Genomic DNA, 23,735 nt, shown 5'->3' with positions numbered 1-23,735 from the left:
AGAGGTCTGCGGTAATTGTGCAGATGGTAGAATTCCAGACTTGACTAGTAACAAGTTGACAGGCCAAATTGGGAATAACTGTCCTGTTGTTATGAGGGCCTGTATCTCACTCAGTCTTCTTCTTACCACTCTTTCATGCAGTTTGTTCTGCCTTTCTCTCTCTCTGTCCACCTCACCCTCTTTCAGTCCCTCCTTCTCTCCATATTTGCTGTCTCACTATTTCTCTTTCTCTCTCAATCTCTCTCTTTATCTCTCATACCGCTCCATTTCTTAAGATTCAGTCCACTCTTCCCTTCCTCCATAAATTAACTTTTTGATTGCTGTAATGCAGACTCCTGTAGCTAAGTCTACACCAAACTTTATACACACTTTATTGGTCAACAGAGATTGTGGAACATCGGCCAGGAGAGGCAAATTTGCTTGGACAGGATGGGGTAGGAGGAGGCTTTTCTGCATTGAAATCTCTATAAGATATCCACAGATAAAACCCGACCTACAAATTATTACTAAATTCAGCTTGAAGTTGCCACAGGATTGTATGTTACAACAACCACATTGTCCGCTACTCATTCTACTACTATTTAGTGACTACTTAAAATGTCACCACTTTCACAAGTTATGAAAATAATACATTTTTCAAAATGGTGGATCTCCCCCAAAGATATCCTCTACACTTACATTGACCCTAACGTAAAATGTAATCCTACCACTGCCTTTTACACACAATGTAGCTGATTGTAATTACATTGAATCAAATTCCATACTAAAGGGAGATTGTGCCCCATGCAAATGTCAAAAATGCCAATAAACTACACAAAACTAAATATATCTAATTATTTTCAAATATGATCAAACTGCATAAAAGATTATCGAGACGTTCAAGAAAGTCAAGAAAGCTCTCTGAGTGTGCCTCTTATCCACTCATATAATAAAAAAACTGAAACAAATCTAGCTAAAGTATTAGCTAATAAGGTGAGTAATGTAATAGGAAATCTGGTTCATTCGTATCAATGAGGATTTTTTCCTAGACTGCTCACAAGACTAAACCAGTGGCAATTACAATATTTCGTAGAGTAGTCTCCTATACTGTATCAGCCAGTGGAGGTGTTATCTCTTGATACTGAGAATGCATTCTGCTCGGTTGAATGACTAACCTTGTTTGATATTCTTAAAAGGATTGCCATTGGCCTCTAGTTTCTTTCCTATATAACATTACTCTACCTAGAGCCTGTGGCTACATAAAGGTTAATGGGGCGCAATCTAGAGATGGGTACTAGACAGAAGTGCCCTCCTTCCCATTGCTTTTTTGGAAAGGCCATAGAATTACAGGCAAGTAAATACGGAGATACTTTAGTGCGATGCTCTTAGTGGGATCATGGATGCGAATACAGAATATCCTGTTAGGTGGGCAGAGTAAATTCCCCTGATAGATGCATTTACATTTTCAGAATTTATGGAGTATACTTGTTTGCAAGACTACTTGGGAAAAATCTGCTCTGGCCTCACTAGAACACTGAACACCTCCAACCTTTACTTTCTGGTATCTAGGTGAGGCTTCCAATAGCTGTGAATCTATGCATACATAGAGGTGGAGATGATACTGAATAATAACTTGCTGCAGGTTATTATGCTGTTCAGGGACAATGCGTTACTGTTGGAGGAAACTAGGTTCCCTATTAAAACTCGTTCCATTATTTAAAATTCTACATATTGCAGAACACACTTTACTGCATTACAGCTTACTTTTTTTCAAATTTTAAACTGTTTTTTTGTACATTTTTATGGAAAGGGGTTACACCCAGAACAGTGTTACCAACATTTTAAAGGGTTTTTCATGATTAAGGTGTGGCTTCCTAGATCAGGATGTTGCAGTTGATGGACATAAATAAATAGGCACTTGAAAACTGCAGCTGCCAGCCCTGGCAATGGAAGGGGCATGCTTTTGGCGCTCAAGACTATTTGACCACACAATCATCAATCAACTTCACCAGATTGGAGTCACAGATAACGCGCTCCGATGGATGGCATCCTTCATCACAGGACACACCCAGAGAGTCCGCCTCCCTCCCTTCATCTTGCAACCTAAGCACACCATCTGCAGAGTACCCCAAGGCTCATCCTTCAGCCCTATGCTCTTCAGCATGACACCACTTGCAGACATCATCATGTCACACAACGTCAACATCATCTCCTATAACGACAACACTCAGCTTGTACTCTCACTCTCAGTAACCCCCACCCTCACGAAGACCAACTTCCATAACTGCATTAAGAATGTCACAACATGGTCAACACAGACAAAACGGAAGTCCTGATCTTCAGCAGACAAAACGCCCTTTGGAACAACTCCGGGTGGCCAGTGGAGCTCAGACCGCCCCACACACCAAAAGACCATGCCCGCAACCTCTGCAGCTAATTCTCCATGAAGCGTCAGGTCAACGTCGTCGCCTTAGCCTGCATCCACACAATTCAAAAGCTCCGCAAAATCTTCAGATGGCTTCCCATCAGCATCAGGAAAACTGTGACGCAGTCCCGCTTCACCAGCCAGCTCGACTAAGGCAAAGCACTCTATGCCAGCACCACCGCTGAACTCATGCAAAGGCTCCAGACAATCCAGAACGCAGCAGCCAGACTGATCCTCAATCTGCCCAAGAGGACACTCATCACCCAGCACCTGAAAAACCTCCACTGGCTCCCATCCAGTTAAATCTCCTGAACCACGCATAGAAAGCTCTCTACAACCAAGGACCAAACTACATGAACCACCGACTGACCTTCCACCAACCAACCTGAAACCTCCGCTCCACACACCTCACCCTCGCTCAGACCCCACTTATCCACCCCAGCTGCACAGGAGGATGCTCATTCTATTAACTTGCCGGCAAAACCTGGAACACCCTCCACCTCCGCACTTCACCCTCACTGAACGACTTCAGGAGGGACTCAACTGATGCCTGCAGCAAATCACCTGGATACACTCCGGGGTGAGGAGTTGCGCTATACAAATATTACTTTATTGATTGATTCATTGAGAGGGATTTATGGAGAGAGACTACCGGATGAGCTGCCAGGCCCACCAAGGAAAACAAAAAAGTGATGGGTGGAATGCTTGAATTACTCTCATCCATTGGTAATTTATTCAGGCCACATCTCAGTCCATTGTGCTTTGTTTTTTTTGCCCACCACCTGCCATATGCCAAAATAGCCTTGGTTCTGGTCGAACTTCCAGACCAGGTCCCGTGTGAATATGAACACAAACCACTACAGACCAGATTTGCACTTTTAGGTCATATCAAGGAGGTATGGATTGGTTCCTATGGTACAGATAGCACAGGATCCACATCAGGGCCCACCTTTTGGCACTTAGGGCATCACACTGAGGAAGAATTACCGAGTCCCACTCAATCTTGGCTCAGTCAGGACATTGCATGCTATTTCTTCTCTAGTGATATGTGACAGGAACAATATATCACAATGAAGCCCTTCGGTTACCTATATCATGTAGGTCACACTTCTATTTGTGCCATTTTCTATAATGGGAACTTATCTCTGTGTTTAAGGTTTCAGTATTTTCATAACTGCTCCTTCTCATGGGTTATATATGATTGTATTCCTTTAATACATGGATAACATTTCCGAAGTATGTAGGTTTAAGCTCACCCAAATTAGAAGATTGTTAGAATCTTGAAAATCTCCAATCTTCGTTATGACAGGTGCAGCCACTTTCTTATACAATGGGGTGTCAGATTGAATCCAGCCATTCTGAGTGGGTATATGATGGAGAGGCACACAAAGTAAACATGCCTGGAGCAATAGAGACTCACAATCAACAGTTGACTACTTTATGTGTAGTTATTAAATAACACATGGTATAAAAAATATTCAAGTGCTATACACCATGTTAAATAACCATCAACAAATTCTAGTGTCTCCTAAGTTAGTCTCTTTTACGCACATAACTTCAATATGTGAATGATCGCTACACAGTTCATAAACGAAGCTCTATAAAAGTCTCAAGTCACAGCCACCGAAGACACAAGGAAGGCTATACCAATCAGTAAATCCAGTTTGGTAGCTTACTTCTCTGGTTTATACAGAAAGAATTAGGTGAAAGCAATTGAAACACTGATAAACATTAGAAGAGAACATGGTTTGCAGACACCATTCTCAGTACCCCAGATGGCATAAAAAAATATATTATCGCCTCTTAATCCTTGTGTGCGCTGGGACTTGATGGTATCCCTGTAATGTTTCAGATTGCCCCCAAAATGTGGGTCAAAGTGTTACCAGTTATATGAAAGACATGTGTAAAAACCTGCCAAACTCCATCCTCTTTTAGGTCTCACAAGAATGGTTCAAGAAGAGATGGGAGACATCTGCTAGCCTGGGTTATCTTTTGAGCAACGAGGGTTTAGACCTAGATGTTCCACTAACTATAACCAAATAGTGGTAAGAGTATTAAATGAGAAATATTTACTTGGGAAAGGACAAAAACTGTATTTAGCATAGGTTGATTTCTCTTCGTGTTTGATCGCTTAGATTGCGATACACTGTGAGAATTATTAGTAAACATCATAATCCTACACAGTGATAATTGGGGAAAGCGTTCTCTCTGGACCAAAAATGAATAATAGTTTCGGAATTGATAATGGTCGCTTTAATAGCATTGCTATGTGTTGGCTTCCCTTCAATTTTCTCTTTATGTGACAGTGTTGCCAGCACATTAGGGAAAGTATGATCCTTTCCTACAGTGTTAGGGTGACAGTCTGTCCATCTGTTAATGTATACGGAGAACATTCTTTTATTGGATTTGATGCCCATAGGATTCTACAATCCTGACTAATTTGCTATACAGGGTAGAACTTCTTGATGAACAAACTTTAGGATGATGGAGAAATTAGAAGGGTAGCTATGGAAATTATAAATTATGTCCAAGTATGAGACAGAGTATATCTATTGAGCCATCCGACTGGACTCCAACCTGGCTGGCTTCGATATCAAAGCATATATCACAAGAGACAATGGGGAGATTACTGGTCTAGTATACACACTCCTCAAACCAACAGTAGTCAAATCACAGTATACGGTTCTGAGGAGATTCAGCCCCAATAAAATTATCCCTAGCTGAATGCAGGTACCCTGAGAAGCACGCGTATTTGAGAACAGTTGCCCTCACTCACCCGAAGGCAAGATGCTTCATTATTGGGCTGTGCTCCTCACCAGGCTGGCACTGCAATGCCTGGTGGGCCCCGTGAGAGGGCTCTTTGTTAGAGATCTTTTAATAAATTCGCTGACTGAGCACAGTAGGACAGGGAGTGGTGTGTCCTACAACATGAGAAGATTGGTGAAAAGCGTGAGGATAAAATCAACTGTCAACCAGATGCCGCAAAAAAAACTTTGAATGTTATATTCCTGGTTGATGTTGAGCTTAAAAAGAAGGCAGAGAAACTCGAGATATAATGGTCCCTGTCTCTCCAAGTGAGAGTACATATCGATCACCTATAGACCTGCTAGTAAGCTCAGGTATAAGCCATTGGTCAACATGTTTCATTCCTTAGGTATTCGTGGAGCGATCTGGTGGCATTTCGTCAGGAACAACAAGTTGGCAATCACGTAGGTGTGACCTAATCTTCTCTGCAGAGTGAGGAGCTCAAAGACTCAAAGCCCCACATCCTATATAGGTAATAAGGTGCCGACTATCGTCTTACCGCCGCTGGTGAGCACTGTTCTAATAAAGTTCTCAAATTATGAAAATCTACGTAAAAATAAAATTAAAGATGTATGTATGAACACACATAAATAAAAACTCATGGTGAATGTGTCTTTAAAATAAATCGTGAGAGCACATAACCCCCACACACATACCACATATTGACAGTAGCGTCTGCCTCAATGCGGCCCATACTGGCAAAGTGATCTATACAAACATGCGCATAGATAAGATCAAGGGGTTGTGGATCCCATAGTAGGAATAGACAGACATAACATGCAAAAAATGAGATCCGATTGCGAGGACACCAGCACCGCACCTGCGTCCCCTAAATGTATAATAGACAGAGTACAATGTCTAAGAATGGGAAATGTGTGGAAAGTGCTTTGACTACCATTCCGCCCATTGAATAAAATTTAGTGGGTTAAACCTCGGTTTGTAGAACAATTTCCATGGGAAAAACAGTTTTACCTCTAGGTAGGCAAGTATGACATCAGAGGACATAAAATTGTATTTGAACCTCGAAACTGGGGGCTAACCACTACAAGAGTACTTGTGCTGAAAAACCTCTAATATAATTAAACTTACTCATTGTTGTCTATGCTGCTTTACTCTCCATGATGCCACACATATTATTTGTGTGCCAAGTACTGAAAGATTCTAGAAGGAGATATTTAATAACTACGCTTATTGTAGGTCAAATACCTACAATGACTACTGCTATTGTTCTGATTGACAGTTAATGTTATGAATCTTATACAACTTGGTGTTTTGTTGACTTTATTCCGGAATGTACTGTATTAATCACATAAAATGACTAATTATTGTGATAAAACATACCCTCAACACCCCTGTTACTACAACGTGCCCTTTCGTAAGTGATGAATTTGCAGCTAGACACCAGTCTTAGAGTCCTGAAAATATATATCTTACTCTGCTGCTTAGTATATGAAATATATGTGAGCCATATTGATACATTAAAACTCTCCTATTATGATCCTTATCTGCACAATGATATGGGTGGATAGGAAACATTAACTCCTTTTAGCAGTCATTCCATGCTCAGACTCTCAACCGCTAGGCTCTGTCGTAACCTCGTACTCAGTGAAGGGTGATTACATGTCTCCCACTTTTCATTAAAAACGTACCAGAATCCTAGAGCCTTCCCATAATATTGGTAATTGTATGTTGCGTGGGAGTCCGAGTAGCAGCGGGAAGACTCATGGATAACTCAAAAGGAAAGGGCTGACCTCAAATTTCAGAAACTTTGAAAAATAACTTTCCCAACTCCCATAGCTTCCTCAAACTGCTTTATTTAAATCACCGCTGCCAACTCCTAATAGTCCTGTTACACACATCCACAGAGTTGGACTGGCCAATAGGCCAACCAGGCGGTGACCGATAATCAGCTCTTACAGGTCAGGTCAGTGTGTGGGCCGTTTTTAGGCCTCGCTGAGCCCAGCGCATGCGCTGGCTCGAAGAGACATTTTGTATGTGGGCATTTCAAAGTGCTGCTGGCTGGCCTAACACTTGCGTTCACGCGATCGTGCACGCGCGCTGCCGGCCGCCAGCAGCACTTTGAAAACTCGTGTGTCATCGCGATCACTTTCGCTTTCAGAGTGATCGCGATCACGATGACGCACGCGCACACACAACTCCCGCTTCTCCCCCTCCCCCACCACATATTGCGTCTCCAGCCGCTCGCCCGCGGCCAACGCTTGTAAGTAAGTTACATCTGTCTTGCATAACTCGTGTACGCTGCTTTTCTTCGAGAGTAGTCATTTTTTTGTTTTGAATATGTGAGCTCACTTTCTTTTCTTTTATTCTGGTTCCTGTACACTCCTTCATTTGGTAACACTTTGTGGTTATTGCTTCTGTATGTGTTTCATTATTTCCTGCACTTTCCTCTTGTCTATCCCTCACTTGCTTCTTCCTGTGTCATTCTAATCTTTATTAAAGCTTCCCAACTTTTTGGTCGCCTAATGACACACCGTTGTATAACCTGGAGCCCTGTGAGCCGATGCCCTTTGATGTCTCAAGATTCCGTGGGCTAACTGCTTCTGTGCTACTGGACCTAACCTTTCTCACCGGCATACACGAGGACCTGGGCAAGCCGACGACCAAGCGACATGATAAGAAGCACAGACATGAGTCTGAGGAGAAATGTGACACAGAGCAGAAGACAGACGGCGAGTACACATGTGACCTCCGTCCTGGCTCCGGGTTTGACGAGGCCAGAGGTAACTGCACAACAACTTCCAAGCTTGAAAGTGAAATTGCTTCATTTTCCTTAGATGCTGCACCCATGGGTGTTGAGGTCCCGCATCTTCCCATGGAGGGGAAAAGAAAAAATCATGAACACACCTTGAGAAACCATGATCTTGTGCAATCTGAAAACCGAGCAGTGCAGTTATCCTATATCTACCTTGGGGCAATGAAATCACTTAGTGCTCTGCTAAGTTGCAGCAAATATGCTGCATTATTGCTAATACCAAAGGCCCTTCAGAAAATGGTCACAATTCGGACTGTGCTAGCTCTCCAGTTGTCCATGAAGATGTTGAAATGCGAGCTGCTCTTCAGTTCCTTATGCGTCACATGGTTAAACGGGCCATCATGCGATCACCAATAAAGAGAGCCCTGGGACTGGCAGACCTGGAGCGAGCACAAGCTATTATATACAAGCTTGTGGTTCATGGACTGTTGGAGGAGCAGTTTGGTGGCCGAATCAAGCAAGGTAAATATACATATTCTTTAAACTTGCCTACTAGACTGTTTTTGTTACTGTTAGTGTGGCTAATGAACCAGCAAATGACCAGTGTGCGCGGCAATACACCCATTTACGCTTGCAAAAGCATTTAAAAGCTGTTATGAATCAATGACCCATTATGCTGCATTAGTTAGTGACTAACACACGGGCTGCTAGGATGTAGATAGACTGACAATTTGAGTGTTGGGTTGTGAAGGTTGAATTTTGGGCACATGAAAGGGACTGGCTTTCTCTGAAGCAGAGTTTGTTTTCTTGGATTTCTAATCAGATGTTTCTGGTTACTTATATCTAAATCTGTTTTTATTCACTACTCAGCAATGCAACGGCTGTTGAGGTTTGGGGAAAAGGCTGGTGAGGTTTGGGGAAAAGGCTGTACAACAGAGACAAGCTAATTTATAAAAAGTAATAAAGATTTCTTAAAAGGACGTGAGTGAGTTTGCTATTCTGAGGGACTGTTTAGTACTGGTGGTACACTGATTTATTGAGAGTGATCAAAAGATAAGATAATGTACTATACCTGTTGATGAGCAGAGCCTTAATTGTAGCTTTACCCCCATTTCATATTGTAAATGTTTTTCTGTTTGTCGGCTGAGAGAGTAATTTCATTTAACATGTTTTTTACATAACGGTAGATCTCATACTGTGGCTATAGATTGTAAAGCCAGACCGAGCATTTAAAATACTTTTGTTGCAAATGTCTTTGTGTGAGTAAAGTCTGGTGTTTCTTTTACTGGCTCTCACACTCGGGCACGTTGGCGCTCTGTCAGCCTTTATTTTGCAGCTGGAATGTTAACTATCGGAAGGCTGAAGCTCACACGATGAGACGAACATTCAAAAACATTTGCACTGCATCCGTACCTTCGATAAATGCGAGCATCGATTTTCCATTGTTTTATGAGGAAAGAAACTTTTATATAATGTTACTTTCGTCTTATGCTAGAGTCTTATATTTAAAAAAGACAGAAATAATTATATTTATGCATAAGTGGCCGTTGCGCCTCAGCACGTCACTAACAACCCTCACTCGATCATTTTCGCAGTGACTCCTTGGTTCTAGAAATATTGTTGCAATCGGTGCGAAACAGGTGAGTTCACCTAAAGTTGAGGACCTGTTGTATCCTTAGTCTTTATATATCAACTTTTTGTCTAGAGCTACTCTGCCGTTTCTGAACTTCACCTGCACTTGTTAGATAGCCGATAGGTCTCGCCTTTGGGAACTTATAAGTGTTTAGTTATCCAGCACAATATCCTTAGTGCAACAACATCAACTGCTGCATGGATAAACACTTATAAGGTCCCAAAGGCGAGACCTATTGGCTATGCCAATGCTTGTTTTTAAAGTTGTGGGTCTGTTTTACGGTCTGGTGGTCCTGTTTTTACCGTTGATTTCCCTGCTAGTTCCACAAACATTACCTGCCGAAAGCACAAATGCATGCAGTCTCTGCTACCTTGCAAAGCACCAATACAACGCGACTTTACAAATTACCTTTACTGGAGAATTTAAATGGTTTTAGGCTTTGCATCAATACTACTACATATCTTAAACTAGAACCTTTGAGGGGAATTCTGTTGTTTGCATTAACAAACATCTGTTTCTTGACTTACCCATATTTCCAGTTCCAGTTTTTTCGGTGGTTTTTTATGGATGATTTACAACAATGGGCCATATGTAGGAAACAAAATGCAATTCCTCAAATAAAAGACATTCTTCAAGACTTCACAGACGATACCACTTGAGCTCCAAAGTTTGAAGTAACCGCAAAACTGACTGCACCTATGTAGGAGAGGTGTCCGCCGCAAAAAGGAGCGAATCGCTAAGTTAGCGATTAGCAATTTTGCGTAAAGCTCAGTTTGTGAAGAATTTAGCGGAATCGCAATCTGTGTCGCAGTATTTGCGTATTCGCTAAATCAGATTTTCAGAAAAATCGCTAATAGCGATTCTTCAAAAATCGCAGTTTAGCACTTCTCAATTACCACCAACTCTGAGCAGGTGGTAACCAAGTGCAACCTATTTAAACAGGCCCACAATGCCACAGGGACTTCACACCATGGCTGGGCTGTACGTGATAGCCAGGAGGCTGCGAATCAGGGATGCCGTGCAGAGAAGGAGACGCCAGGAAAGGATCTACAGAACACGCATCACCCTCTTCCAACCGACCGATGAGGAGATCCATGTGAACTACAGGCTGCACCCACACAGCATCCTGGATTTAATAGAGGAGCTGACACCCATACTTCAACACCCCACACGCAGGGCACACTCCATTCCCACCCATGTGCAGGTGCTGTGCTCACTGCACCTCCTGGCATCAGGGAGTTTTCAGGGGGTCATTGCCATAGCAGGTCGTGTCTCGCAAAGTGCACTGTCGCGCTTCCTCCACGCTTTCTTGGATGCAATGGTACAGAGGCTGCATCACCACATACAATTTCCTAGCACACCACAGGCACTAGATCAGACCAAGCAGGATTTCTACCAAATTGCACAATTACCCCATGTCATTGGCTGCGTAGATGGGACCCATGTCGCAATCTCTCCCCCATCACATAATGAGTATGTATTTTGCAACAGGAAGTCATATCATTCCCTAACGTCCAGGTAGTGTGCAATGCCCAACATATAATCACTGATATTGTGGCCAAATACCCTGGAAGCACACACGACTCATTTATGTTTCGCCACTGTGCATTACATCGCAGACTCACAAAGGGTGACTTTGGAGAGGGCTACCTGCTAGGTAAATGCATGCCAAACACACACAGTGGCAGTAGAGTGATGCAGTGGCAGGACACTATTGACCCTGAATCTGCTTATGCCCCGCAGGTGACAGTGCGTATGCTGTACGAGACTACATCCTCACACCGTACCTGAATCCAGCTACTGCAGGTGAAAGGAGGTACAACAGCGCACACAGAGCCACACGCTGTGCCATTGAGAGGACCTTTGGAATCCTAAAGAGCCGTTTTCGATGCCTCCATAAGAGTGGAGGAGCGCTACAGTACAGCCCGGAGACATGTTGCAAAATTGTTGTTGCCTGTGCTATGCTACACAACTTCGCTACCAAAAAAGGAACCCCAGTGGGCCTGTCAGACTCTGAATCATCAGATGAGGATGGACCAGCACCACATCGCGGTCCCGCAGGTGGTGATGGTGCTGCTGCGGGACGCATGCGACGAGACGAGATCACACAAAACTACTTCTAAGTGAGTAAAGAGGACACAATGCGACTGATTTGTTTCTTACAGGGATGTTTATTTCCTTATCTTCAGGAATAAAGGTATCATCCATTGTGACTTTGTAGTCCCTGCATGCACTTGTTTGTGTCACAGTGCACTAACTAACATCAGCCACTGAGTCATCATTGACTGTGTTGCCTCACACATGGCCATTAGTCCCTTGTGTCCCTTCACCTCCTCCGTGCACGGCATGTTGAGCCTCGCTGTGCCTGCGCACTGCCCTCCCTGGAGTCATCATCCACTCTGCCCTGGCGTGCACTCTGACGTCTGTCCTGTGGAATAGGAGGAGTGATGCTGCTCCTGCTTGATTGTTCATCAGTGTCCATGGCACCAAGTGTGCCTATGCCACCTGTGGCAGTTGCGCGCATCTGGTCCACCGCATGTGTAACTTGCACCAGGACCCTGCCAACGTCCTGGCAGCAGTGGGCCATCTCGTGCTGCATGCTGACACATCTTCTGGCCAGCAGGGATGTGGCGGTTGACTGGCGGTTCACTGCCCTGGTGTATAGGTCCAGCCGTGTGTGTAGGCGATGTCTCTCCCAGCGCCGGGATGCCCTGTCCCTCACGATCTCCCTGCACAGGCCCTCCAATGCACCAGTCATGGCCATTACACCTGCGCGCAACTCGGTCATGTTGTGGTTATGTGCAGCCATTTGCCGTTGGATTGACCGTATCCCCTTTACTTGCAGGCGCTGTTGCTTGAGCATGCTGCCCTCCAGGCCCGAGAACACTGTGTCCTCTTCACCAGGAGCAGTGCTGGTGGACGGGCGTGCCCTGCGTCTCATCCCTCTCCCTACTCTGGAGTGTTCAGGGGACTGTGGTTGGTGCTGTTCTGCACGCTGTCTGTGCACTGGCAGTTGCTCCTCTGCTGTGTCTGGTGCCTGTGACTCCAACAGTGGTAGTGGTGGTACAACATTGCGGCGCCTGCATGGTGCTGTGCCTGCAGTTCTGGCTTCGCCCTGCTCCTCCTGGCCTGCCTCGTCCTCCATCTCAGCTGTTGCCTCGCATTCAGCCTCACTATCCTGTGTTGATGGTGGTGCTGTGGATTGAATGGCACACATTAGTTCTGTGTCCTGTGTGGCATTTGTAATGCATTCGTTTTACACAATAAATTCACATGGGTACTATCTGTGTTTGTCACCATCTGCATGATGGAGTCCTCCCTATTCCACCTGGTTGTGTCTCACTGGCACAGTTATCAGTGCATGTGACTACGTCTCCCATAATGCATTTCTGGGTGTGCTGTATGACATGTACTGGAGTTGCAGTCAGGTTGCCTTATGGGGGTTGGGGGTGGGTTGGGGATATATCAGGGTGTTTTGGCATGCATCTTACCTTGTCTGGTGTCTGTGTGTTCTGAGCTGTCCAGGTCAGCCACTCCACTCACACTCTCAGGCTGCAGTGTGCCCTCCACCAGCTCCTCCAGGGGCGTTGGATCTGTTGCAGTGGAAGGCCCCCCACCGGTTTTTTGGCCTCTGCAAGTCTTGTGGCCACCCTCTCCTTTGACCTCTGCCGCATGTCATACCACCTTTTTCGTAGGTCCTCGACACTGCGGTGTGTGACACCAATGGTATTGACTTTTTCTTGGATGTCACTCCATATCTTGCACTTTCTGGCCTCGGGAACTCGTAGGGAACTCTTCCCAAAAAGGAGATCATGGCTGGTGACAACCTCCTGTGTGAGGACCTCCAGCTCCCTGTCACTGAATTTATGTTTCCTCTTCCTTGCTGGTTCATCATGCTGCTTCTCAGGGCCCTGGGACTCCATTTGGCTGGTTTCCAAAACCTGTGCAAAACTGTTCTCCTCTCCACACAGGCTCTGACACAGCTACTGGCTCACTCACAGCTGCAGGCAATCAGGTGCAGCATGCGCAGTCACACTTCCTGGGTGTGATGTCATCATTCTGCACCTGAATTGCAGATTCCCGTTTTTGCGATTCCTTATTTGCGATTTCGCAATTAAGGAATCGCAATTTGGGTAATCGCAAAAATATTCTGCGATTTTTAGGGAATCACTAAATTATAGCGAAATTATACCTACATCGGAATTTGCGATTCCGAAATTGCGATTCGCTAAAAAACGCAATTTCAGAATCGCAAATTTGGTTCTACCTACATATGGCCCAATATTCTTTAACCCTTTGCCAAAGCAAACTTAGATTTTATTAGAACAAAACATAAATATTGTTTTCTATGAAAAAAAAACATTAAAATGTTTTTAACAACCTTGAGTTGAAAAAAAGTATGGTTACAATGCAAAACATGAAACACACACGGATGCATGGCTCTGCTTGTTGCTATAGAGTAGTACACAGAGTAAAATGCTGCACTCTGAGCACCCCACAAATGCTCAAAGCATGGAGTGCATCTGGAGGTTGCTGGCTGTGTTTGATGTATCAGCGTGAAACAGTTAGCAGTGGCACACCACACACACGCGTTAAACAGGGCTTGTAGCAGAATGCTCTGTACAGTGTTTTCTGTATGTCAGAGCTACACAGACCGCACATCCCAGAGGAATGCACTGTGTGAACCCCACTCCACCACGAAATTGGAACGGAAGCTGAAAGTTATGGTATAGAAGCGGGAGCCTGCAGGCAAAGTATGGTGTCACTTAGCAATGCACACACTGACTGTGTGTTCCACACAAAAACGGTAAATATGGTCTCCATAACACGAGACTGCTGTCCTTATTAACAGGGTGAAGGGTACACCTGAAACATTTTGTGTTCAGCATCACTGTAAATTGAAACAAAATTGGATGCTGACACTTGTATACAAAACAATTATTTAGTGAGAACCTCAGTGGCTTAGCTTTCAAACTCCTCTTAGGAAAAAAGGTAACATATTCCTGATCCAGGGATTAGTCCTGCAAATGGATGCACTTCATTGATGGGTATATACAGTAGCATGTTTTACAGACGTTGTCTAACTTCTGCCTCACTGTAGCTTTTGCCCGTGTATACAACATGTAAACATTAAATGTTAACCTTAGGGATATGCGGATGCAGGTTGTCTTTACTAGTTGGGTGTTTAGAATATGTAGTGCACCTGCTTGTGCCAGGAGTCTCGGTTTGGTTCTTTGATGTGTATGGCTTGTAGTTGTAGAGTAAATGTTTGTGTCTTTTACGTAGACTGCTCCCGGGGCCAATAACAGTCTACATTTGGTAGATGGATCCTGGAAGTCTATGCTGGAAACTCGGTTTCCTTGAAGATATTAAAACATTACCAAAATGTCCCAATCGATTTCAAGTGCGCTGCCAGACTTAAACTCTTCTTAATGCTGTCATGCTCCCCTCTTTTCAGGGAACTGCAATTCCTCCCAAGTGGAGCTAGGATTGCATGTAAGGCTCTGACTAGAGTTCATTGATGTGTCTTTCCTGAAGAAGCAAATTAGAAAAGGCTGTCCTATGTAGGTATTATTCTGTGGCACCTCAGACCTCCTGGGAGGCCGCACTGCCTCCTGCCATAACATTCAGAATCTCTTTCTTATTTAAAGCCACTAAGACCAAGTTGTTTCTAAATATCTCCTTCAATAATGGTCTCAGGTAGAATTGGTTAAGCTTCTTCAAACAGCATCATGAAAACTGAATGCTCAACTTGTGTAACGTAACTGTTTAAAGCGTTAAATAAAAATATTACTTGAATAGACTGTTGTGTCTTATGAATTTGTAATTTTTTCATCATTGGGCCTGCAAATATAAATAACCAGCACTTAAAGCCGCTGTCTGTCTGAGCAAAACCCATCCGCTGAATATGGAATGCTACCACTTGTGGGGTGCTCTGGCTTGGGTGCTGGAGTCTTGGAAATAGGGATTGTGGTTGCACGAACATGCAGTACATGTTCAGTGCATGCAGGTATGTGGTTTGCATTTAGAGAATGCTGTTTTAAAGGAAAAATATGGACTGTACCTGTTTGAGAGTTTATGCTCAGTGGCTAGGCTTTGTAAACAGAGATTACAAACAGAATATTGAGCTAATAGGCCGAACTCTTACTTCTCAAATCAAAACACAGACGTTGAAGCTGAGAACCCAAGCTTATCTGTGTAACTTAGTGGTGAACATTTGAATGAAACACACAGTGCCCATATGCGAGTTAAAAGTTGGTGCTTGATGGCTCTACAAATAAGTTAATGTGTTCTCAGTGCTTGCAAAAGGATATACAACCAAGGATTTCCAAACTCATTTCTGGGTGCTTAATCAGAATTGAGAATTCTTGTAGGGAGGTTCAAGGCTGGGGGTTGAGAACCAACCACAGTCCTTAAAAACACAGTTGTGGTTAAACACACAGTACTTCCTCCTTCATCTCTCTCTTCCGAGACCTTACGAAATGAGAAGTTTTCTTCATCATATGGACATAGCGTGCTTATCAGCGGAGCAGCGTCGCCCCACTGCCTCAGAGCCAGCAGCTGAAAATAAAAATGATATTTTATTATAGTTTTATTTTTCAGCTGCTGGCTGAGCCAAGCATGTGCATGAAGGGGCTGGGCCGGGCCATTGGGACAGAGGAGGAATGGAGTGCACTTATAAGTGCACATGTCAGTTTGCCCGACCGTCTTAGGCCGGCCAAACAGACATGCGCAGTTAGGTTTTTCCAGCCCAGCTGTGAAGGAGAAACAGCACAGACTTCCTGTGCCTGAGTGAGTGTTAAACCAGCCCACACAGGCCAATCCCTGTGCTGCTCTAATACAGCATGAGAGCAGCATGGGGATTGGATAGGGAGTCTCTGTTGGTGTCCCAGAGACCGCTGGGAGCAGGAAAAGCAGAGGAACACCGAGGCAGGAGGTGGCCAGCAGTATCAGGTGAGTGTTTTTTTATGATAATACCCACACTTCCGTTGCTGCCCCGCGCCCCTCCACTTTATATTGCCAGCAGCCAGGACTGATGCTTATCCAAGTGATAATATCTCATTAAAAAATGCTTTTGGTTTACATTGATCCCTCCCATTCAAGCTCTTTCTTGTTTGTTCAAAAAGCGGGATGAGAATAACCAAATCCTGTTTTTTCTTCTGGTCAAAGGGTGATTTGTTTATGTGGATGGATTGGGGAGCAGGGAGCCATTCAATCTTCCCTACATTTTTTTAAATGTTATTTTTTTGACAAAATTGCCTACCGACCAGGTGCAATTTTTGTACCTAAAATTCTTTCCACTTTTTATTGTAAACAAGATCTGGTTCTAATGGTCTTTTTTCTATCTCTGACTACAGAAGCAAAATAATGTCTGCATTCTGTATATTTGCTTAGGCCATTTTCTTTTTACCTAGAGCACGTAGCATCCTTTAGGAAAGTAGACTTTCTCTCTCTCTCTGGTGGATACTTCTAACCACGGATTGCTCACCACAGAATATCCCACAGGCACCAGACTGGATCCAGAGTTTTTTCATAGCAGTGCTGCTTTATACCCCTACGTGCCATTGTGCATCTCCACATTGGATCAAAACTGCTGTAGAAGTGGCAGAGCAGAGCTGCATATAAGCTCCACCTCTGCGTGCTGACATCAGTTTCTTATTTTTACCTTTTCTGCGCCCTCAGATGCAACTATATGCAAAATACTAACTTGGGGCCTTTTAAGGTGTTGAGGCCACTCACAGAATGGAGAGGTGAGAGGGCAGTGAAGAATTTCCACCAGTAACAACTTTACTGATGGATACTTCTAACTCCAGATTCCAGATCTTAGAATAGATACCAAAGCAGTACCTCTTCAAGGTAGAGGACCTGTAGAGTAGGATCCGACCAAAATGTTATGCAGTGCCGAGCGGGTGTAATGTCCTTTCCATCGACCTGGCTGTCAAGGAAGTAGTGTTTTGTGATCATATGCACTAACTCTCACATCGCAACCTAGCAGATGTCAAGTACAGGCACCCCATGTGCCAACGTAATGGTAGCAGCCTTGGCCCTGGTGGCATGGGCTCTCAGACTTTCGGGAGGCTGTTTCTTGGCCAGCGCATAGCAGATTAGTTTCTTTCTTTCCATGCCTTCCGATTTTGCCGGTATTCCAACGACTTACAAAATGGTTTACGGTGTGACTGATTTCAAGCTATATTATAACTGAAGGTTGCAGATGCAGATCACAGACCCACACAAGGTGTATCTTTGGCTTCTGGTGTTGAGATTTATAATAGTGCATCCAAAAGAAAGCTAAGACCGGGAACCCCATTTTGTATTTCCCAGATCGTCATCGACTCCACAGCATATTGCAGCCTTCAAAGAGGCCCTACTGCAAATCTTCAGTGTGCTTCTGGCTCTCTCTGGCATGTCTTCAGGCCCCACAGAACTGCACTGCAGGAGCCTTCAGTCAGGTTACTGATGGCTGGTTCTTCCCCTGCCCTGTCTGTCCCCTTCGAACATACTACCGGGCCCATACCAACTCTGGTGCAGATTTATACTACAGCCTCACAATCCACACCAGGCCTTGATAAATCAGAAAAACTTAAATAGACTGCAGATCTAGTGACTTCAATAATCTACTTGACCTAACTAAATTGCACTTGACCCATAAATTTGTCTCAAATAGTGTGATCCTGGGAAAATATTTTATTTTACAGTCCTCTTTTTCTTCTTTGTCGCATATGAGAGCACCTTCAAATATGTGAGTTCAGCATGTCTGCTGTAAAAAAACCTCTTCTGTTTGATTTAATAGATTAAACGTTTGCTCCATGCACAATTAAAATCTAGCCCGCATACAAGGTACACATGACCCTGGATTTGCCTCTTAGTTAACTAATAGAATTGTCATCAGGAAGGGGACAGGAAAATGCATGGCCTACTATAGACCTTAGGTTGATGATGCGGTTACTTCAAACTTTGGAGCTCAAGTGGTATCGTCTGTGAAGTCTTGAAGTATGTCTTTCATTTGAGGAATTGCATTTTGCACTTGGGTGGTGCAGTAGTTGATTGTTTGTGGGTTATTTATTTGGGGGCAGCCACCTCAGATACGGGATTGGATGCATCCTCATATCAAAAGGACTTGGACGATTAAGACTGAAGAGGAGGTAAGGAGCATAATTGGGAGAGATGAAGGGTAAACTATAGTTTTTTTGGTTTGATGTTATTCCTTGGATAAGCATACTGTCTGCAAACCGGAACAACCCCTCATTTCGTAAAGGAATGACGAGGAAGGCCAGTACGTAACCAGTAACTCGAACGCCAATTACAAATTGTTACACAAAGGAATATAAAATGTACAGATCCCATATAATGGACATATGCCTCACTTTTTAGATGATGTAATGAGACAGTCAACTTGTTGAGAAAGACATAATGAATCCACGGTCTGTCTTTCACAGGTCAAGCAACAGAAAGAGAATGCCTGGATTGAGCACGACGTCTGGAGAATGGAAATTTATGTCTGCCTGGGAATTTTAGCACTTGCCATTTTGGCAATTCAAGCTGTGGCTTCCATCCCCTCGGTCAGCAACTCGTTGTCTTGGAGAGAGTTCCAGTGTATCCAGGTAATGGTGTGCTATTTATTCTTCGCCGGTTGTTTTTACAATGGTTAGCACAGAAGAGGTTTCAGCATGGCCCAGTGAGGGAAACTGGTAATGTATGTGCCGTGATGGTGTAGCTCATGGTGAGGCTGAGTGTGCTGGCCATCTTTCTGAAATTAGTGGATTGAAATGCCATAAACTGGGCTAGACAAATGTCTATCATTTACATTTCATAGAAGTGGTAATATGATGTGTTATTAAAAAAAAAAAAATTTTTTTTGTTTCAAGTGAGCATATTTAAATGCCTTTGTCACAAATAGTAAGCATAGAAATTAAAATTCTCGCTCACATCATTTAATTCAGACAAATGGCATAAATGCCTACCCAAATTAAAGACAAGTATAGTTTTTGTAAACAGAGAACGCAAAATATATTAAAACCTATAATATAAAACAATTGGATAAGCAGTATACGTTTCACACGAACATCAAACTGTCCTCGGTTATAGCGCACTGTGCCAGTATTTTCGTGGTTTTCTACTTTAAAAAAAATAACACGTCTTTGAAATTATCACATTGTACGTGTTTGTGCGTGTACCTGTGTCAGTTTCATTAATTAGTTCTAGGGCAAAAATACTTAAAGGAAAGTTATAAAAGTGGAGAATCTCTCTTATTAATGCTTGACTGTGACGGCAAAATCCAACAGTGCCATATTAATGTTAAATCATACTGCATATCCAGAAAGATTTTTTTTTTTTAAATACAGCTGTACACATGCTGAGATTTCAAAAACAAACACCATATACCGATTAAGTAATGGGAACCAACATTGCCCCTTAAATATGTTTATTTCATGAGTAGGGTATTATTTATGATGTTAATGCAAAAATAAATGCATTTCGTAGCTTTCAATATATATATGGTCTCCACCCCGTCCCTTCAGTCAGGAGAAAATCACCCAAAACGCGATGATAACGAAATTTCCAGTGCAAACAAAAGTTCTGCCCGATTATGTAACAGTTTTTGATTTCCAGTGAGAGGTCGCATAACGAACCTCTACAACAAACTTTCAAACACACACAGAAGTCTAAATTATTTTTTGGGGAAAAAAAAGAGAATATATTGTTGTTACAACATTGCTTTATAAACAATATACCTCACTGAAAGGCGCTCCGTGGCAGTGGTAACACAAGACAAAGTGCTTGTGCAATTTGTGAAAGCATGTGTACAAATGAAAAGGCTTCTCAAATCATTATTACCAATTCGTGTAGCCCTGGATAAAGAATCTCACAAGCCATTTCACTTGGGCAGACAAGAACAATTCTTGATTTCTTTCCCATATTATCAAGAAGGGCAGGCTATTTTTCATATTCTGTCAACGTTTCAACCCATAAAATTATGTATAGTATAGGTTCATCTAGTTAGGTCTTCCTCAGGACAGCTTGAAAGGAGACACTGTGGTCTTCATGAGTTACACTCGAGATTGGCCCCTATGGTCACTGCACTCATCTTAAGGTCCCCACCAGGCCACATGTACCTCGCCTTAGTTATCAGGGCTGCTTAAACAGTCTCTTCAATAGCAATTTCTTCTAAAGCAATCGCATTCTTTGAGGTCCGCCTGGCCTTTACAGACCCGTAACCATCAGGTTTCTCTATTATCTCTTCATTTATGAGTATTCCATAAATAACATATATGTACATATAAAATACACACACACACATATATATATATACAAATCTTCACTAGAAAAAAAATAGGTTTTTGATCATAAAGAAGTTTAGGTTCTGTGACTAAGATTGCAATTGGTCCATGACGAACCTGTCTTTTAATAAAGGCAACAGCTGAGCAGAGAATATGTCTCTTTACAACGCATGCAAAACATCGCATGCCATTACAACGCGGTCGTTACAACGACTGCTTTGTTACATCGCATACCATTACAACGCAAGTCGTTACAACGACTTGCTGTAGGGAGCGTGCTGGACTTTGGAATAGTATAATTTACTATTCCAACTCCAGTTTGTGCAACAGTAGGGAAGGTGTTGGATTTTAAATCCAACACCTTCTGCCCCCTACAGCAAGTCGTTGTAACGACTTGTGTAGTAATGATTTGCGATGTAACAACGCGGTCGTTGTAACAACCGCATTGTAATGGCATGCAATTTATCGCATGTGATGTAAACGATGTCTCCCCTGAGCAGAATGCACAGTAGTTACTGCCATAAAAGGTGTTTAAACATAGTTGTCTGTGTTGATTAGTGGTTCTTCAACAAGAGGTCAGCAGAGAGAGTACTGACTACTTGATCAGTCCTTATTGCTACTAGGCATTAAACTGGCTGACATGCTTTAAACGGATCTGTAAGAGTTAGAAAAAAGCTTCTCTAAGGTGCATGGTCTGAAATTTCCACCGCATACTCATTTAGCTGTAGCCCCCCGGACTGGACTGACTGCCAGGCAGCTTTCCTGAGTAGACCTTAGCCTTTGAAGTAGATAGAGGTAGCCCATGGCAATGATCGAAGATGATGGTTAACATTAAGCTCTTAAACAATTGCTATGGCAGTTTTGTAGAGTGCACAGTGCTCAATTTCAATGGGAGCCAAAGAAACATCATCTAATTTGTGATGCCTGGCGGACCATGAATCATCCTAGATGTATTTGAGTAAATCCTTACAACTCCCCAGGCATGCATCTATGATTTTATAATAGTAATGAAAATGAAAATAATGATCTCTGATGATTGCGCTCGAATTCTATCACCCAGATTTTGTGAACTGCCCAATGAGAGGTCATTGTTGAGTTCTGCACTTTTAAAAAACATATGCATATTTTTCAGTGGGGTGCACTATTACTCCAATCCATTTTTTGAGATTATATTTTTTTGTTTCAATTCAAATTACCATTTGTACATTGTCGTAATTTGCCCCATAGTGCAATTGAGGACCCTTTTACGTGTTCAGAAGGGTTGTGCTATTTTACAAAGTGTATAATATTGCAAAATTTCACCAGCGGTAGTGCAATTTATGTAATCAGGAAATGTTGCTACTAAATTGGACCACGAATAGTGTGATCTTTGTGTTTCACTTCCCTAACCCTTTTCAGAGAAGAAAACGATCTGCATTATATTTGGCTGTGGTGATCATCTGTCCCATTCAAACTGTAGTGATCCATTTAACTGGTTTATGCTATTGCATCTACAACTGCACCCCACTTTCATTTCACAGTTTGGAAACCTTAAACTCAAATAATTTTCAAAGGGCCCATGATGTTGTTTAGGTATAAATTGCGTTTGAAGCAGCACTATGAAAAAAAGGATGCTTTCAAAAAAATCTCATATATCCATATTTTCTCTTTCAGAGCAAGATGGGATATTTTGCACTTCTGTTGGGCACTGCCCATGCGCTCGTGTTTGCCTGGAATAAATGGGTGGATATGAATCAATTTATCTGGTACACACCTCCCACATTCATGCTAGCGGTTCTTCTCCCTCTACTAGTACTTCTTTGTAAAGGGATCCTTCTTTTTCCCTGCCTCAACAAGAGATTGCTGAAGATTCGAACTGGATGGGAAATAAGAAAAGAGACAACCAACCACCAGAGCACTTTTAAATTGTGATGTACGTCACCCACACTTGGAGATTTTCCAACGTTGCAGAAGCCAATAAATGTATTACTAGTTCATTAACTTGTTTGTATCACCTTTGAATGTTGTATTATGAAAACTGGACCCAATTCAGAAAGATTGTTTTTTTAAAAAAAATATCACATACTCTTGTGTTACTCCTGGCTTTCCAATAAAGGAGTAGACCTGCAGTCCTCCTACAGGAGTAAATCACAGCAGAATCTTTGGAATCTGGCCACAGTCTTAAAAAATGAGACGATATTCAAGTTTCATAGATACGTTTTAGTATAGGATCTTTTGACATATTTTGTCCTCTGGTACATGTCTAATTATTTGTAGTTCATCACAAGGTCATTATAAAGGCAACTAACAATCAAATGCAACCCGAGTGGTCCTATTTATGCACTGATATTGGCTAATAATGGGGTGCTTGTCAATTCACAAAAAGTGTCTTCGTTCAAGAAGACCATTTGCAGTGCTGATTCAAGTGTTGAGTGTAATACATCCTTTGCCTGGTTCTATGTGAATTTCTAGCACCCATGAAATCCCATGAGGTGATAATACAGGTAATTGCATAGCTCTAACAGTTTAGCAAGAATGATGCTGTGGGCACTTTACACAAAGCTAATTCATTATTTACCAGTGCCTAGTTTGCTCATGTGAGTCACAATTGAAGGTGACACAAGAACTTCAATTCTAAATCGGACTTTCACAAGACCATGCTTTAAAGTCAAACCATAAAGTTTTATTACAATTTAGAATCATTAAAGGAGTCAAAATATGGTTAGTTCCTCAAGTAAATCAGTATTCAAAAGAAGCGATATATTTCAAGAGGTTTCAATATATCGCCAACTTCCAGAATAAATCAATAGTTAGAACCAGCCGCGGCCCGTGGAGGGAGTTCCGTGGGGCGGTAAGGCGGGGCGGGGGAGGGGCAGGGTGGGGGGTTCTAAAAACCGGAATATGGATAATTGCAGGTAAGTA

General features: G+C 42.8%; 1 protein-coding gene across 2 annotated transcripts in view; it reads left to right on the top strand.

The window, feature by feature from the left end:
* The window catches only part of STEAP1 (STEAP family member 1), a 95,086-nt gene extending 71,954 nt beyond the window's left edge, over positions 1-23,132 (top strand). For both annotated transcript variants that reach the window (XM_085631361.1, XM_085631360.1), the window contains exons 4-5: positions 18,993-19,157; positions 22,488-23,132. In XM_085631361.1, coding sequence (XP_085487487.1) covers positions 18,993-19,157; positions 22,488-22,745 — 423 coding nt within the window. In that variant the 3' untranslated portion in view covers positions 22,746-23,132. The remainder of the gene's footprint in view (positions 1-18,992; positions 19,158-22,487) is intronic.
* Positions 23,133-23,735: the final 603 nt, after the last annotated feature.

The sequence above is a fragment of the Triturus cristatus genome, chromosome 10, assembly GCF_964204655.1.
Source record: "Triturus cristatus chromosome 10, aTriCri1.1, whole genome shotgun sequence".
NCBI lineage: Eukaryota > Metazoa > Chordata > Amphibia > Caudata > Salamandridae > Triturus > Triturus cristatus.
This window is presented reverse-complemented; position numbering and strand designations above follow the sequence as displayed.